Consider the following 19,586-nt stretch of genomic DNA (forward strand, 5'->3'; position numbering starts at 1 on the left):
GCTACATAAGCATCCTGCTGAATTGAGGAACATTCGCACCTATTCGTTTTGAAAGAGCAGCGGTCAACGGTTAAACTCCAACATTCGCCTGACCACTCATATTACTGCATCACTCACTGCTGAGAGGTTTCATAGGCCCCCCCGGGCGGCGGTCTTATAATACAGATGCGTTAAAGCCATGTTTGTCTACACCACAATATCTCTATTGATGAATTACAAAATCACTTAAGGTAACGTACTTAAACCCCTCCCTGGTCTAATGACTTTTAATAACCAAACACACATGGTTGGTTACAATGTTTTTCCAAGTTATTGAGGAGACAGCGGTGGGGACACAGGACCTTCAAGGGGGGACAGACCATTGCGTTTATAGAGCTTTCCCCACTTATGTTAGGTGGCCCAACCAAACATGACCACACTGCGAGGCCAACCAAGACATGCTGGCTCTGGCTATGGAAGACTTCTAATACAACAAAGCTCACTTACATCTTCTACCTTCAGTGAGGTGTGCATGATCTTACTGTTGTTTCTGACAAATCGCTACAGAGTGCTCAGTCGGCTAACAAGGTTGAGGAGTGCAGAAAGTCAAGAGCGGTTGAGTGGACTGGTTAGGTCATGCACCCAGAATAAACAAGCACACAGGAGCTGAACCTGGAACAGAGTGAGGGGCACTCGGCTGTGCATCAAGCTAACAGGATGCTAGCCACACAGGTGAAACCACAACAAAGTCACTGAAAAAAGCTAACATTTAAAAAAAAAGCTGAACTATTCCTTTAAAAGCTCAGCTAGGAACAGGCATTGCAAATTAGCTTTGGCTATAAGTGCATTGGCATTGGTTGGTTGGCATGGGTTTATGCTACACACACACACACACATGTCCCTCTGCAAATAAACACAACATAAAAACATGTAAATAACTTTAACATTATAATCTATTGGGGATCAACAACCCACTTTCCTTACACCACCTTTTCCCCTTTCTCTATCAGTTCATTCCAACACATATATGAATCCACCCACCGACCTTCATCTCTCTCTCTATATATCCCCCTAAAAGGAACCACAGGGTGAGCAATCCAGCTGTAAAAGAAGCCAAAACATAGCTCCATCCAAGAGTCTGTAAAGTGTGCTATACCGCTAATATTCCAAAACACTATATAAAGTTCATTCTCTGTTGGGCAGGAATCTTTTGAGATATCCAGCGGGGAAAATGTTTTGATGGATCACATTTGCAATGTGGCAGTAGCGAATGGTCCAAAGGGGCTTTTATTGACACAGGAGACGGCTGCAGTCGACTTCCAGTCAATATTCTTGCTGGAAGGGATTTAGCAGAAACACTGTCTGTCCAGAGAGCTGTCTCTGGGAAGCGTTGCGATGTGCTCTGCTGACAAGTAAGACTGCAGTGCATTGTGGGCCTAGCAGTGTATAGCCTCAGTGACCTCCCGGGGGGGAGAGCTTCATTTCCTGTGTGCCCGTGCAAATATTTTCATCCCCCGGAAATAGCAGCGGTTGAGGAATGTCACGTCTCAAGATACAAAAATGCACACGGCACGCTCATCAGCACGGACATTGACATCAGTGCAGATGTGCGCACGAGTCGTTAAGGTAAATAGTGTGAATAGAATGTAAGCAACACTTAACGATGTAGTTAAAATAGCACACAGAGTGTACACATACCTATTTAAATATTTGGAAGATAAATCGAAATGTACACCAGACTTGTGTGCAGATTTGATTCGACTATACACTGGCAGGGGCTGGCGGTAACAGTATGTGTTTGTATATTGGCCCTCTCACACATGCCCATTCCAGTTGAGTTTCAGCTATTCTGCGTGTTGACATAAAACCGCGGCCCCCGATTGGTTTCAAGCTCCATTTGACAGCTGGTAAACAAAGCAATAACTGCTGGCAGGGAAAATGAGATAAGCCATTAATTCACATAAGCTAGAAATGAAGGCAGTTTTCCCAAATGTCTCGGGGGTTTATGTGTTTATAATTAATCAAATTTATATTTGCAATAAGACATCTTGGCCATTAAATTGGTTAGGGAACTATAAATGAAACCCTTTCTGGTAAACAAAGCACATTGTAACTCACACAGCTTGCCAGCCTGCTGTCTGCTCGCTCGCACTGTTGTTGTCAATGTTTAATGCTAAACCTAGCTGTCATCCTGCCTACTTGAGTTACACCTTCCTCACATTCATCATGTCATGGCTGATACCTGATCTTCTTATTAAAGTCAGTATGAATGCAGATATTGATCTGTTGAACCTGATCGGCCCAATGCCTATTTTTAGCTTTGTCTGAACTGTTATCCTCCAAAGATTCTTAAAATGAAGTAATATTGGAGGGACAAAATATGTTTAGTTGCTCGAAATTGAAGGACAACCAAGACCAAAAGGTTCAACAAGAGTCACAAGTAGATCTTTAAAAGTAACATATTGCCTCCCGAAAAGCCCACTCTGTTCTGATTGGCCCTAAATCTAACACTTATATTCAGGGGTTTCTGGAGGTGTGCTTATCACAGGTGGAGGTAGTGTTAGGTTGGTAATGGGGGGCGTGGCTTCTCCCCTTATGATGTGATAAGTTGACCTTTAAAGGGATCCTAACTCTTACCCTACGCTATTTTCCAATGAACTAATCAGACATACCACCCTAGGAAAAAGAACCTAATGAATGCCTAGTATCACTGATACTCAAACTGATACACGGATGTGGAAGATTTGACCTGGCTTGCAGTGTCAGCACCAATTTGGAAAAAAACTCCTGAAATGACTAGGATAGGTGGGATGTCTGAAGAATCAAACTTGTCAAAATAAATAAATAAATAAATAATGACATACACAGTAACACAGAGAAGAACATGTGACCTGACCTTATCATTTCAATGGCTTATAATAAAATCAGCCTGCGGGTAAAAGTGACAACAGTGGGTGGCTTGCTGACAATGCAGCTTTTGTGCTGTCTTGACTGGCACCCTGCATGCCCACCATGTGTGTGTGTCCTGTGGCCCTTCAGAGCAGGCTGTGGGGCACAAGGGCACCTCTTCACAAGCAGGCCCCAGCTGCCTCTGAAATGTTAGAGGCAAGGAAGGAGGGAGGGAGAGAGGGGTGGCCGTTTTAAGGCAGTCATCCAAATGGTAGGCATGAATCAAAGCTTGAATGCAGACAGAAAACACCATGTCTCGCATAATGCTGCCAGTAATGCATACACGCGCACACACACACACACACACACACACACACACACACACACACACACACACACACACACACACACACACACACACACACACACACACACACACACACACACACACACACACACACACACACACACACACACACACACACACACACACACACACACACACACACACACACACAGACAGAGGATGTTTAAGGTGAAGCTGATGACCACATTAAAACACACACAGTTTCCCAGACATCTCAGCTGTCATCTTTGACTTGGCCACGCATTTGTCACAAAGGCGCGACTTGATGGCACATTAACACACTGCCTAGGTTTTCCCTGAACAGCCATAGTCTGTGGGACACACCTGCTCCCCACATCACTGCTACAGTACATCTACATGCTAATGGGCTATAACTCACTATGTTTACAGCTATGGGTGCAGGTGCCTCACTGAATCGTGCTGATTAAGTCATGACAGCCAATTTTCACGAGGTGAATGAAGTATACTTAACATACACTGAGGTTAATGAGTCAGAGAGAACAAAAGCTCTGGAAACTAACCAAATAGAGGGGAAAACTGTGCAAATATCATTATTGAAGTATCCAAAACTCTACTAAATTCATAAGTTTGGATTTACCATACATTTCATAATGGAACAAGCAGTTACTGAATACAAAAGTATGTTTTACTCATGGCATAGTCCCGAAAAACCTTGACAACAGCTTTTTCTTCTATACATCTTGAAATGTACAGATTGAAAACCACGATTCATGAGCAATGCGCCAGTTTGGGGGGTGACACCAGTTTGCAAAGCCTAATTTCCAATGAAGTCGAGAGAGTTCTGTGCAGTTGATCAAGTTTGTGTCAACTCATAATGCGATGGCTTGAATGTGAACAACATTCATTTATATGAAAAAGTTACAGACTATAGCTTTATATCTTACATAGTCTCAGTCTTGTTACCCATACAAGCAGATACAAACAGAGTCATACACACACACACATGCACACACACACCCACCCAAGACGTGACCCAGACACCAAGGCTGCCGTGGGGTTTTGTAACTACTGCTGCACATTAGGCCTGTCCACTCATATCTCCCCTTGATAAAGACTCAACAGCCCAGCCTCGGTCCTGGCACAGTCTGATGGACAGCTGGAAAGGAGCTGCTGACGACCAGAGGGAGGTGGGTTGTGTTCGTTGGCAAAGTCTTTGAACATTTCTCTGAGGTGGTGAGTAAAGCTTAACAGCCGCCGATAACACAGTCAAGGGAAAAAGACATCGGAGTGTAGATCTAAAAATATATCAAATGGGCAATTTTCCTAATTTTGTATTACTGTGATCCTGCAGTAAAGACTACTGTAGATTGTTACATATTAACCATTGATCTAATACGTGGGGCAATACTATGGAACAGATGATTTGAAGGTAAACCGTCCGGTACGGCGCTCTGTACCAATGGTGTTTTTTTTTTCGGAGAGAGAAATAGGACTTACCTCATTGGCTGAGTCCGAAGGGCTGTCTTTAGATCCTCCACCACCTTGTTCCTCATCTCCATCTCCTCCTCATCAAAGGCAAACAGGGTCTGCATCTGCAGACAGGAAGTGAAGATTTGGAAATGCAGCTTCATTTAATATGGCCAATCTTTCTTCTTGTGCAGGTGCCATTGGGCAAGCTGCCTGCTGACAAGAAGTCTGTATTTCCATTGTTTCTACTGGGTCAACACAGGGATGTTACAGTAACTCTTCATTTGGCAGCACTACAACGGTAACAGAAAATATTTATTACTGATTTAAAAGTGAATGTGTTAGTTTCAATCAGAGCCTCATTAGTGGGCTAATAACAAGTTAAACAGATCATGTGTCTCCCCCCACACACACACACCTTACAATGTGTTTTTACAGAACTCTGAGGCTAAACAACTTGCTATGCCAAAATAAGTCATGCAGGCAATGAGCTCCAACCAAGCCTACAAGAAATGATGTTTATAAAAAAATAAAATAAGCACTTAGTCCAGTGGTGGTGTTAATGCATTTTTGCATCACTTAAAAGCCTCCCCTCAGCAACATCAAAGAGCTGCTGTGCTCCCATTAGTCAGGGCCACAGGGCTTCTGTTCAGCCTCTCTGGGCTTTTTCCACGGGCAGCTCACTGCCAAGTGCTAGAGTTCAAACACTGTGTCTTTTCAGCACTGGAACAAGCCAGTCTCAGTGACTGCCCAATCATTTGCCAGAAATAATTATTTGCTTTAATGTTAACCTGTTTTCTAAATCATTAAATGCTTGTGAAAAGACACATGTCAAAGTTATAGGTGCAAATATTTCACATCAAGATAGGACTTTTTCAACCAACAGCACCTAACACAAAGCACAGTGAAGCCGGGGCGCCATGTTTGACTACTTAACAACAGCCCTGGTCTGTCCGGTGAGTGTGAGGAGTGTTTAATCTAGAAACAGTGCAGTCAAAACATCCATCACGTCGACTTAGCCTCAAGTCCAGATGGTTGGTGCTACCCCTGTGCCAGGACGGAAGAGGCTCTGGCTCCCGTTCCTCTAAAACGAATATGTTTGCTAGTCAATGGGGAAGTTGGACACAAAGTGTTTGGGGAGAGTGAATGATCTGGGACGTGCTGCTAGCCCCAGTTCATCGTGTCAATGAGTCTAGCCAAATGGGCTGCGTCCCACATCTGCTATTGGTAAGCTCATTCTAAACCTGTGGCCAAACACACACACAAGGAGGTGATTAGAGCCTGTTGGTAAACCAGCTGCAGGTACTTCCACAAAATCCTTATTATGGGAAGTGCCCCCCAGAGCCACAACTATGCCCTGGAGTACAAATCCTCTTTTAACTGAGTGAGTGATTAGTACAGCTCATCAAAACCTTAATTCGGACCATGTGGGTCACTGATGATGAAGTAAAACAAAAAGTATTAGTTTAATAGCAATAAAGGCCAACAACATCACTCTATCATTGATATGACTTTACTATAACCCAATAAAATGCCAAGCAGCAGTAACAAAGCTACTGTTACAAAGAGATTGGAGCATACAGTTCCAAAACATTTCAATAGCCTTTTATCGAGTATTGCAGGAACATCTTCTAAACTAGCCGGTAGGCTTAAGAACAATGGTTAAAAGTTCACTTTTCCAGGCAGCAATCATGTCTTTTTAACAACACAGCTTGTTAGCTTGAAATAGACATGGACAATGTGTTACCTTGAATATGTTTTATGAAGGTACTGATAAAGGCGAAGGTGTTATTATAATGCTCAAACATAAAACATATGACCAAGAAATATGAACATTACCGTCACCTTTTAAATTCATATAGCAAATATTGTTGCTTATTCACACATGCAGCAGTTACAGAGCAACATTATCATTGACTTTGTGTCATACTTTTGGCCGCCTCAAGAATGTATCTGTTTGTACTGTATGTACAATATTCACTCTGTTTAAACTCTGTGTTGGGTCTCCACCAACTTCTGAGAAAAATATATAGTTCTTTAGAAACTAAATGCTCCAACTGGGTGTCAGTCTGGTTTTATTTGTTGGTATTTGCTGAATAATGACAAATAAGAAAAAAAATATAAAAGGTTTCATAGCACTTGAAAACAGTTTGTAATGCTGATTCGAGTCCCTATTTTCCAATAGCTGAATACAGTTAAATTATTCACCATTGGCATATAAAATGCCCTTTTCCCTTGCTTCCGAGTTGGATCTATTATTTGTACCCATCTGCAGAATGCCTTATTCATTCTAACACCGTGCTTGGACACAGTAATATACAGAAAACATGGTCAGAGTCACAGGGCTGATAAACTACCTCGGGGCTCCGACATGGTTTTATGAAGGAACATCACAATGCTGGTTCGTACAGTAATCTCTCCAGGCAGGGAAAGTTTTAAAATGAGCTCATCCAATAACTCAGCTACTGTGGAAGGACTATCCCTGCTGAGCTAGACATGGAGTCATATACAACCAAGGGGGAAACCTCCAAATGTTACAATGCTTTCCAATGCTGTCTGGGGCAAGGTGGTGGATACAATTTTGCAAAGTGATAGTAGGAGCGAAAAAATGATTTAGGAAGGGAGGTTGAATTGGTTGAGTTATGGTGAGTGTAGGGGAGACTGCTAAAAGTGGGGGCTTGGACAAGAGACTGCCTGAGCAAAAAGGAAACATGGCAGAAGCTAAAACTATAAAGATATTACATCTACAGTATTGTAGTGCATTCAAAACCAATTCTGCCATCGATGTAGAATAATTCAATCTGCTTACAATGTGAACACATTATTTTTCAACTGTTGCATCGAGAACACTTCATAGAAAATATATGTAAGTGAAACCAGTGGTAAGGACAAATATCTCATCACTGGCATTTGTCTGCACTTGTTTTATCAAAATCGAAAATTACTTAAAAAGTATATACTGAAGACTACATACAAATGATGTACACACTCGGGTTGTTTTGGAGAAGCTATAGTTAAAAACAAGAGAGAGAGAGGTTAAAAGACAACTCCTGACAACATGTCTTGACACCTAATAGCAGAGAGGCACCACAACAGCCCTGGCGGATTTGAAATTCTTGGCAACTCGCAAATCAGCACTTTTTCCTCGACTACACTTACAGTACTGTCTTGTTTGAGTGTGTATAGGTGTGTGTGCTGTCTGAGCCTTTTAAAAAAAAAGACAGTGAAATCGTTTCTCCAGACTTCAACACTAGTCTCAGGTACCGGGTGCACCATTGAGAAGTTACTCATTGCTGTCCTCCTGAGTGGAGCCAGTAAACAAGGACAGCTGTAACAAATAGCATCGTTTAACATGAGTCGTTGCTACAGGCGTTTTCCAATAGAGAAAACACACAACACGGCAATAAAGACATATTTAAATGCCTTTATGTTTTGTCTCTATGATTATGGTGGCCTACGTAAATTATGGTTGAAAAATGTTGTTATAATGGGACTCAATGGGACATTTTTGTCATCAAAAGGCCTTAAATGGTTCCCAAATTTTAAATCTAGCTCCGCACAAAAACTATCAGGACGGAAATTAATCAGAAAATGTTGTCCCCAAAAAGTGTGGAAAATCAATCTATATACATTATAATATTGTTATAACATTGTTTTCTGATAGGAAATGTTTTGTCCCAAATGGCCTTGATATATAGCCTGGTCCAACCAGACCATCATACTTCATTTCATTTGTACAGAAGTTCTGGAACTGCTGTAATTGGCTAACGTTCACTCACTTGGAGGCGGGTGTCTGTTGAAGTTTAAAACTATTGGATCTGCCCAGTGCCACTCTGGATCAGCCAACCAATCGCATAACGTTTGGTCGCAGCATTCAACTGAAACTGGAGCGCGATTTCGACGTCATCGTTCTCAGCCACTCGCTCTGTTCGCTGATTGGACCGCCAGAAATTTTCCTGAGCTCAAACACGTGAATTCACCGCAGCCCCAGACTGACTACTGAAAGGAAAATGAAATTTGGGCGGAAGTAGGTAGGCGTGCGGAGCCAGGCTACTTGATATATGTAAAGAGTAGTATATTTGAATGATACCAGAAGGTTAAAGAGGACCTATGATGCTTTTTGACTTTTATGACCTATAAACGTTGTTATGATGATTCATAGTCATGCTTAACCATACTAAATTATCAAATAATGACTTACATGCATTTCGACGTATTCCCTGCTGACCGTCTGGGGTGTCTGTGCAGAGCACTAAACACTATTCTAGCCAGTCGAGAAGTCACGTCTTCAAAGCGGTCTACCCTTTCATAATTCGTGACGTCGCATAAAAATTTGTGACGTGACCACGCGGATGTTTCCATGTATGGTAATGCTGTCACTTCCCTGTTCGCGTCTGCCTCGCGCCCTTATAGGTCCATGCTCGCGCTTCCCGCCACTGAAAATGTTCCGGAAGGAAGGTAACCAATCACAACGGAGTGGGGTTTGCAAGAGGGGGGGGGGGAGGGTAGCGGAGATGGCCGATGCACAGGCGGAGGGAGCGGAGATTGCCGAAGCACACACACTCAAGTGTTGACAGGACGTGCTGGATCGCCAAAATAAGAGAAAGAGCTTCCCGAAAATCTACATAGTTTTTTGTGATGTGATTCGTGTCAGGTTGCTCTATAGCAGTGTAAAACAAGAAATTAAGACCATAAAAGTAGTATAATAGGTCCTCTTTAAGTAAAAAATGGAACCTAATGGAACGTTGAAGAGGCAATTACTGATATGAGAGCTGTAATCACCAGACTGTCTGCACAGATGACTTGTTTATCTTTAAATTTCATGTTTACGTGTCACCCTTCCAGAGCCCCTCTCTCAAAATGTCCCTTTTTACGATCCACAAACATTGGGGGAGACAACTTGTCGCCCACAGAAGGACTTGGGGGTCATGGTGTCAATGGCCACAAACCGGTCAGTGGCCGAAAGTACAATACAACAATACATCTCCCATCACAGTGGACATTAAGACATAACCCTAACCCTATGATACAGAGATCATTGAGGTAAAGGGTTGGTTTTGTAAACGGCATCGTGCTGTTTTTATTGGGCGGCCATACTAGCTAGGAATAATGAATATTGCCATCCTGGCTTTGCTCAGTCTTTCCCTGCTGACTGGACCGCTGAGTGCCATAATGGCCTGTTTGTCATCACAGTGTGTGTGAATCGCGGGGTCACAGCCATGGAATGTGCTCGTGTGAATGTAACGAGCAGTCAGTGGGGAGGCGATAAAAAGCAAAGCCAAAGAGAGAGAGAGAGAGAGAGAGAGAGAGAGAGAGAGAGAGAGAGGTCTCAGACAAGAGTGACTGAGGGAACAGTGACCCCTTCAAAAGCACTGGTCAGCTGTAGATAGGATTGTATTGCAATGGTTAAAAATATAAATTAGCAATGAATTTTCATTCATCAACAAAAGGGGGGGAAAGGACTTTCAGACATTGTGTTTGACTTACAGCAGCCATGGAGTTGATGCGGTCGATGTAGTAGTCGGGCCAGCTGGTGGCCAGCTTGTTGGGGTCCTCTTGCTCCTGTGCGAGGACACAAAGACAAAGAGTCACTTTACAATCCTTTAAAGACGACACTTACAACTTACACACTGTAACTTATGGCAGGCAGCTGCAAGATTCACAGAAAACCTTTTCATTTTAGAAGCAACGTTTTGGAAACTTCGCAAACATCTTGTTCATCTTTGACCAACTTTCTAACCTTTGAAGGACTAGTAAAGTCTCCTTTACAATATTCACTTTCCCCAAAGGTGTGATAAACAAAGCAGGCTGCTACTGACCCTAACTCTAACTGTGCTGCCCTCTACTGGCAGCAAGTGTTAATATAAATGTGTGACGTGAGCCTGCCACAGTTAGAACTGCTACAGTTGGTCAGTGTGGAGCAAGGGAGAGCACATTCAATGCAGGACAGTCAGCAGTCATCTTTTCGTTTCCACAGAGCATAGAAAATATATATCTGTAAGTACTAGGTTCATGTTGTTGTTTGTATGTTAGTAAAATGTGGTAAATACTGTTACAAATGACCGCGCTAGTAATGCTAACTTCGTTAGCGCGTCAATGGCATTTCCCATGTATGTTAGCATTAAGCTAGCGGCGCTCGCGCCTGTTGTTTCCAATGGTTAGCTATAGCAGTTATGCTAGTTATTGTGAAGATGTTTGGCTTAAATAATACATTGTGGACATGTATACTTACGTTTTGCACATGCATATGTTAATGTTTTGTATGCATGTGTTCTTGTATTTCAGTTTTACAAAAAGGAATTATCTAAATGAGAGGCAATAAATCACCCTAAACTGGAAGCCTTTGTCTGTCATTTGGAGAACTGTTTAGCTATCTGCCAAACTCAGCACCAACGTCTAGGAAGGGCAGAATAGTAAAAAGATATCCTTCTCATCACGCTCTGCTGGAAAAACAAGACAGATTGTTTTTCAGTTGCACATAATGAGCAACAGAGAAGGCTCAGCAAACATGGCAACTCCTGCGGACGAAGCAAAGGAAGAATCGTTAGAAACTGGTTCATCACGCTCCAGCCAGCTCACCACGTCATCTACAGCTGCTCTCAGAGCACGTGCAAAGGCAGAAGCCGCAAAAGTCAAACTCTCCTTTGCACAAAAGGAAGCAGACATCTTGAAACAACAAGCTGGCCTAGACGCAGACTTGATTGTACTCAAATCACAGAAAGAAGCTGCGGCGGCAGTAGCTGAGGCTCAAGCATGGGAAGTATCCACGCAGGAAAGTGGAGACCCACAACAGCCCCAACTAAACAACATGCCACCACCTAACCCAGCTCAGCGAACACAAGAGTATGTGCAGCTGCATTCAGGGTTAAACTTTGGTCAGAGTACACCTCAAGTAAATCCTCCTGAGACCTCAGCACCACAGAGATCTGCGGACATCGATGAGGCAGCAAAACCACCAAATGGCCGCCAGCACCATCACGGCAGGATTTCAAACCTCTGCCATATGTTTCTGCTGGACAAACACACATGGAAGAAATGACTGCACCACAACACAGCCGTGATTTGCTCCCAAAGATGGAACCTAACAGCTGTAGTTATGGTCCCTATGGCAGGACGTCAGTCAACCATGACCAGTTTTACCATCCTCAGCCCAATTTACCCACTACCACACCTGTGAGAGCCCAACCGACAGAAACCTCAGATCTTGCAAAATATCTGATGCGACGAGAGATGATCAGTTCAGGTCTGCTAAAATTTGATGAGCAACCAGAAAATTACTGGGCCTGGAAAACATCTTTCATAAGTGCAGTACAAGATCTGAGCATCTCACATCAAGAGGAGCTAGACCTGCTTTCCAAATGGCTTGGCCCACAGTCAGCTTCACAGGCTAAAAGAATCAGAGCTGCCTACGTCAATAACCCTCAAGCTGGTCTCAGGATGGTGTGGCAGAGACTCGAGGAGTGTTTTGGAGCACCGGAAATAATTGAGCATGCACTGCTAACAAAGATTGAGGACTTTCCAAAGATTGCAAACAGAGAGAACCAGCGTCTGCGAGAGTTGGGGGATCTTCTGTTGGAACTGCATGCTGCAAAGTTCAATGGCTTTCTCACTGGCCTTTCTCACCTTGATACCGCGCATGGAGTCAATCCTATTCTAGCGAAACTCCCATACAACCTTCAAGAGAGATGGGTTAGGGTTGCCTCAAAGTACAAGAAGGACCATGAAGTGTCCTTTCCTCCATTTGGATGTTTTGTCAACTTCATAACTGAAGAAGCGAAGACTCGCAACGATCCCAGTTTTGCTTATGTCACTAGTGCCAGCACTCAAAGAACAGAGAATTGGGTAAAGCAGAAACACCAACCTCCAGTTTCTGTCAGGAAAACTGATGTTTCACAAGCTACAGGAGCCAATCAGAACAATACCGAAGAAGGGAGCTCCATGGATCCCGATAAACATTGCCCACTGCATGGCAAGCCACACCCTTTGAGGAAATGTCGCCTGTTCAGAGGCAAGAGCTTAGAAGAAAGAAAGGTTTTTCTAAAAGAAAAGCGCATTTGTTTCAGATGCTGTTCCTCAACTCACCACATGGCCAGAGACTGTACTAAGACAATACAGTGCGGAGAGTGTGGTAGCGAGCGGCATCCTGCAGCATTACATCCAGGACCTCTTCCACAAAAGCCAGAGAGCTATGCAACCACTTTAGATCATGGCAGGGAGCAAGAGGACCCGAATCCAACTGCTGTAACATCAAAGTGCACTGAAATATGTGGGAACTCAACCAGCTCCAAGTCATGCTCAAAAATGTGTTTGGTCAAGGTGTATCCTCTTGGGCAGGAAGAAAGAGCCGTCAAGATGTATGCTGTTCTTGACGAACAAAGTAACCGTTCACTGGCAAAAACAGACTTTTTCAACCTTTTCAACATCGATGGACACCCACAGCCATATACCTTGAAGACATGCTCAGGTGTCATGGAGGTAGCGGGAAGACGTGCCAACCATTTTGTTGTTGAGTCCATGGATGGCTCAACTCAGCTCCCCCTTCCCACTCTAATTGAGTGCGACATGATACCTGATGATCGAGAAGAAATCCCGTCACCAGAAGTTGCTTATTACTACCCACATCTGAAGACAGTAGTGAGCAAAATTCCAGAAATCGATCCCGGAGCTGAAATTCTCCTCCTCCTTGGCAGAGACGTTCTCCGTGTCCACAAGGTCAGGGAACAGTATAATGGGCTCAACAACGAACCATATGCGCAACGTCTTGACCTTGGGTGGGTCATTGTAGGAGAAGTGTGTCTGGGAGGGGCACATAAGCCAACCGGTGTCAGTGTGTACAGGACCAACATCCTGCAAAATGGACGAGCTTCACTCTTGAGTCCATGCAACAACAACATTCAAGTCAGAGAAAGGCTCAGTCACACTCCGAACCTGAGTCTTCAATGCCCCATGCATCATCTGGAGAGAGAAACAGACGATCTTGGCAGCCAAGTGTTTCAGAGGACGCAGCACGATGATAAACCTGCTCATTCTGTAGACGATGAGATGTTCCTGGAGATACTAGAGAAGCAAGTGTATAAAGACAGTTCAGGTACCTGGGTTGCCCCTTTACCTTTTCGGGCATCAATGAACTGCCTTCCAAACAACAGACCTCAAGCCGTAAAGCGTCTCTCATCCCTACGGCACACTTTAGACAAAAAACCACAGATGAGAAAACACTTCATCGACTTTATGCAAAAGACGTTCGATGAAAAACAAGCAGAGCCAGCTCCACCATTAGAGCCAGGTCAGAAGTGTTGGTACTTACCCATATTTGGTGTTTATCATCCTCAGAAGCCAAACCAGATAAGAGTAGTGTTCGACTCCAGTGCCAAACACGACGGAGTCTCTCTCAACGACGTGCTTTTGAGCGGGCCTGATATGAACAATACACTGGTGGGAGTTCTGATACGATTCCGCAGAGAACAGATCGCTGTTACAGCAGATGTGCAACAAATGTTTTACTGCTTCACAGTGTCTGAGAAACATCGAGACTTTTTAAGGTTCTTGTGGTATGAGGATAATGACTTGCAGAAACCAGTGAAAGAGTTTCGGATGACAGTGCACGTGTTTGGTAACAGCCCATCGCCAGCGGTTGCCATTTACTGCCTCCGACGTGCTGCCCTGGAGGCGACAAACGGCAGTACTGATGCCAGAGAGTTTGTCATGCGCAACTTCTATGTGGACGATGGACTTGCGTCATTCCCAAGTGAGAAAGAAGCCATAAACGTCTTGCGAGCATCCCAAGAAATGCTAGCCGAGTCCAACATAAGGCTGCACAAGTTAGCCTCCAACAGCAGCATTGTCATGCAAGCATTCCCTCCTGAGGACCGAGCTAAAGACTTGAAAGACCTGGATTTAGGAGTAGAACCACTGCCTCTGCAAAGGAGTCTAGGTCTCAGCTGGAACCTCGAAACTGACAGCTTTACGTTTCGTGTGTCTCAAGAGGACAAGCCTTTGACCAGAAGAGGTATCCTCTCTACAGTGAACAGTCTGTTCGACCCTTTGGGCTTTGTAGCACCGGTCACGGTAGGAGGAAGGAACATCATGAGAGAACTCTCAGTCGAACAGTATGATTGGGATACTCCACTTCCAGCAGCAAGACAGGAGCAATGGTTGCTTTGGAGAGACTCCATGAAGGAATTAGAACAGCTCCAGATCCCAAGACCTTACGTTCCAGTTTCCCTGGCTACTCAGACACAGTACAGAGAGCTCTGTGTTTTTTCAGACGCATCAAACGTTGCTATAGCTGCTGTAGCCTACTTAAAAACCGTCTGCACAGCAGGGAACAGTCATGTAGGATTTGTTATGGGGAAATCCAAGTTAGCTCCACGTCCAGCCCACACAATTCCACGTCTTGAACTTTGTGCGGCTGTCTTGGCTGTTGAGTTGTCAGACTACATCAAAGACGAAATGGACATTGACATTCATGGAGTGAAATTCTACACTGACAGTAAAATCGTGCTTGGCTACATTCAAAATACCTCCCGCCGATTTTATGTCTATGTCTCCAACCGAATCACACGGATCAGGAAATCTTCTCAAGCACACCAGTGGGATTACATCAACACCGAAGACAATCCTGCAGACCATGGAACCAGACCAGTAGCTGCTGCTGCTGCTCTCAAAGTCACCAACTGGTTTACAGGGCCATCGTTCCTGTCAAAAACTCAGCAAGAGAACAATACTCCAACTGAAAACTTCGACCTTGTTCATCCAGAAATGGATCAAGAGATTCGCCCAAATGTGACGACCTTAAGTACGAAGATGACGGAAAGTCTGCTTGGATCCCAGAGGTTTGAGAGGTTCTCCACCTGGAAGTCGTTGGCTAGAGCAGTCACAAGGCTAGTCAAGAAAGCAAAGAGTGTCACAAAAGCTTCCGGCAGTGATAGCAGTAAAGGAGACAAAGGTACTCAAGCAATGACCATCATCATTAAGGCTGCACAACGGGACAGCTTCAAACCGGAGCTCCAATGCCTATCTAAGGGAGATCCAATCCTAAGACAAAGTCCACTTCGAAAGTTGGCCCCATTCTTGGATCAGGATGGATTGTTGAGAGTTGGTGGCCGCACATCCTCAGCAGACCTGTCCTTTGATGAAAGACATCCGCTTATCATCCCCAAGACGCATGTCGCTGCATTGTTAGTAAGACATTACCATGAACAAGTTGCACATCAGGGACGCCACTTTACCGAAGGGGCCGTTCGATCAGCTGGACTCTGGTTAACTGGGGGAAAGAGGCTTGTTTCCAGTGTCATACATAAGTGTGTGACATGCAAGAAATTGAGAGGAACACTGGAAGAACAGAAGATGTCAGACTTGCCATCGGATAGACTCTCTTCAGAGCCGGCATTCACAAACGTTGGTTTGGACGTCTTCGGCCCATGGACAGTGACTTCCCGAAGGACAAGAGGAGGCCATGCAGAAAGCAAACGCTGGGCCATCATGTTTACTTGTCTGAGCACAAGAGCAGTGCACATTGAAGTCATAGAAACCATGACCACTAGCAGCTTCATCAATGGCCTCAGACGCTTCACTGCCATTAGAGGACCTGTAAAAACGCTCCGATCAGATCGCGGTACAAATTTCATTGGAGCCTGTAAAGAGCTCAACCTCAACACAGAGGATTCTGACCTAAAGAGTTATCTTCAAGACACCAAATGCATCTGGACCTTCAATCCTCCCCACTCTTCCCACATGGGTGGTGCTTGGGAAAGGATGATCGGCATTGCGCGACGCATTCTGGATGCCCTTCTCCTCAAGATGAACACGTCACATCTCACACACGAGGTTCTTTCCACTCTGATGGCAGAGGTCACTGCCATTATGAACTCACGACCGTTGGTTCCAGTATCTTCTGACCCCGAAGAGCCTGCAGTTCTCACTCCCTCAATGTTGTTGACACAGAAGATGGATACATTGGCTGCTCCTGCAGGGGACTTCGATATTAATGATCTATCCAACAAGCACTGGAAGAGAGTACAAGGACTTGCAGACGCATTCTGGCGGAGATGGAGAGAGGAATACCTGGCAACGCTTCAACCAAGAAGAAAATGGCATTCTGAGAGACGTAATCTACAGGTCGGAGATGTCGTACTGATGAAGGACTCAGAAGTCAGAAGAACTGAGTGGCCCACTGGACTTGTTGTTAAGACTGTACCTAGTCAGGACAATAGGGTTCGTAAGGTAGAAGTGAGGGTAGTCAAGCAGGGCACTCCTAAAGTGTATTTGCGACCAATCTCAGAGGTAATCTTACTCTTACAAAATGACAATGTGTAGTGGTATAAAATATTCTACCAGGCAGGGAGTGTGCTGCCCTCTACTGGCAGCAAGTGTTAATATAAATGTGTGACGTGAGCCTGCCACAGTTAGAACTGCTACAGTTGGTCAGTGTGGAGCAAGGGAGAGCACATTCAATGCAGGACAGTCAGCAGTCATCTTTTCGTTTCCACAGAGCATAGAAAATATATATCTGTAAGTACTAGGTTCATGTTGTTGTTTGTATGTTAGTAAAATGTGGTAAATACTGTTACAAATGACCGCGCTAGTAATGCTAACTTCGTTAGCGCGTCAATGGCATTTCCCATGTATGTTAGCATTAAGCTAGCGGCGCTCGCGCCTGTTGTTTCCAATGGTTAGCTATAGCAGTTATGCTAGTTATTGTGAAGATGTTTGGCTTAAATAATACATTGTGGACATGTATACTTACGTTTTGCACATGCATATGTTAATGTTTTGTATGCATGTGTTCTTGTATTTCAGTTTTACAAAAAGGAATTATCTAAATGAGAGGCAATAAATCACCCTAAACTGGAAGCCTTTGTCTGTCATTTGGAGAACTGTTTAGCTATCTGCCAAACTCAGCACCAACGTCTAGGAAGGGCAGAATACTAACCCAACTTACTGTGACTTACTTTTTCCAATTCTAACCACAGCCAGAATGTATGTATATTTTCTTCTCTAATATCTAAAGGCACTGAATGGCAATATTAGCCAGTTATCTTCCATGAATATATATGCAAATGTGACCTAATCTTTATGATGAGACTTCCACAAGAGGGACCCATCAGGTCAAGGTTTTCACTCGTCTATGAGAAATGTCAAAATATATAAGAGGCAGACAGCTGTGCGAGAGAGAGAGAGAGAGAGAGAGAGAGAGAGAGAGAGATGAGAACTGCTTCGAGGAACAAAGTGCACTCAACAACTGCTTTTTAAATGGCTCTGTCTGAGATCAATTTGTCGGTCCAATCAGAGGAAGCATGATGCCACGAGCAACCGAGTCACAGGGGGAAATAGAGACCATGTTCCCCGTTCACATCTGCTCTTGTTTAGCCTGGGCTTAAAAGCATTGGTGGAACGTTGGGGTTGTTGGTTCTCTTTTACTGTGTGCATGTCAACGAGATTTGGAAATGCACAGTATGCCACAATAATTCAGAATTGGAGTTGGAGTTGGATAAATTCTTGAAGTGTATTTTAAAATGTCGACTTGTAGAGAATATAACTTCTGATTTAAAAACTCAGGGGGAAATAAAAATATCAGGGGAAATACAAAAAACATGTGTGCGTGATTTATTGTTTGCTATTGTCATATTAAATACATATTATCTCTATGTAATAAAAGTAACCAAGCATGACAATAGCACGCACGACATGATCTGCTTTGAGCAATAAGCACATTATAAAAGTCATTATAAAAATGCTCCACTAACACTAACAGATTATTTGCAAGATTATCCATTAAACTATGTCGGAGCCATCATGGGCAATTTGAGCTCTCCTATAGCTTGTATCACTCTCCTCAATTACGTTTTACAATTTCAAATTTACAACAGGGACATTCATGCTTCAGCATAAGCCCATCAATTATCTCTGTGTTCCTTCTTGACATGGCAAATCAATTGCTTCAATATTTAAATGGTTGCACTGCACAGCTAAGAGGAAAAATACATTTACTGTTGATTAAGCCAATTCTGGGACCAGCCTGAAATGTCCCTAGACTTAAAATCCTCTTATTATCTTTGGCAACCCAATGGACTTCCAAGTTATCACATACTAAAGAGTTGCGTGTAATTTATAAATCATGAAGAGTCAAGCGGCCCCACTACAGCTTGTTGATTGGGAGCATAAGGTCGGTCGATGTGGATATATCAGTCCTTGTAAAGACCACGGTATCTGATCTACACAACGGTTGCCAACATTTCAGCACAAGCTAAAAAGAGCTACTCTATAACGAAAAACAATCGCCCTCACTGTGCTACTAGGCTCATGTGTTTAAAAAAAAAAAAAAACCTGGCCGTCGTTTTCACTCTATGGCTGACACGCTCGCTACGCGGTGCCAGACAGATCCTGATGCTGAGATTAACAACTTTAACTGCCTCTCTCTCTCTCTCTTCCTCCCTCTCTCCCTCTCGCTCTCTCTGGCCTGGCTGAATTACAGGCGACACGCCCCTCAGAAAACATGCCCAGTCCAATGCAACATTTACTCTGGCAGTTTCACGAGCCAGGAGTTAAAATACTGTAATTTTCGTCTTGTTTTTGTGCGGACAAATTAAAAAAATTATAACAACGTGTGGTGTGTTGTTTTGTCGGGGGGTCCTATCCTATATAGTCATATCAGTCCCATGCACTTTCTTGGATAGTTGGCCTTTTTTAATGGGGTTTCAGAAAAAGAGGTGAATTGATGGCAAGCCTGTTCGTGTGTGCTGCTGCTGCTGCTGCTTTCTCGATCAAACTATTTTGGGAGTTAATCACAGTTGATGACTGGTATTAAAATCTTGTGATAAGAAGCCAGACTCCAAAAAATGGAGCCTGTTACAAGTTTTAAAAAAAGACAGCAGGCCTCTATGAACACAGCGTTTGACTATGTTTCTACCTTTGCATGAGAGCA

General features: G+C 43.8%; 1 protein-coding gene across 5 annotated transcripts in view; it reads right to left on the reverse strand.

Annotated features, from left to right (window-relative positions):
* Positions 1–19,586, reverse strand: part of daam2 (dishevelled associated activator of morphogenesis 2) — a 110,505-nt gene that overhangs the window by 33,321 nt on the left and 57,598 nt on the right. For all 5 annotated transcript variants that reach the window (XM_080042307.1, XM_080042305.1, XM_080042306.1 and 2 more), the window contains exons 4-5: positions 10,151–10,225; positions 4,694–4,788 (exon numbers count right to left, since the gene is read on the reverse strand). In XM_080042307.1, coding sequence (XP_079898433.1) covers positions 4,694–4,788; positions 10,151–10,225 — 170 coding nt within the window. The remainder of the gene's footprint in view (positions 1–4,693; positions 4,789–10,150; positions 10,226–19,586) is intronic.

The sequence above is a fragment of the Ammodytes marinus genome (assembly GCF_949987685.1).
Source record: "Ammodytes marinus genome assembly, chromosome: 15".
Classification (NCBI taxonomy): Eukaryota; Metazoa; Chordata; class Actinopteri; order Uranoscopiformes; family Ammodytidae; genus Ammodytes; species Ammodytes marinus.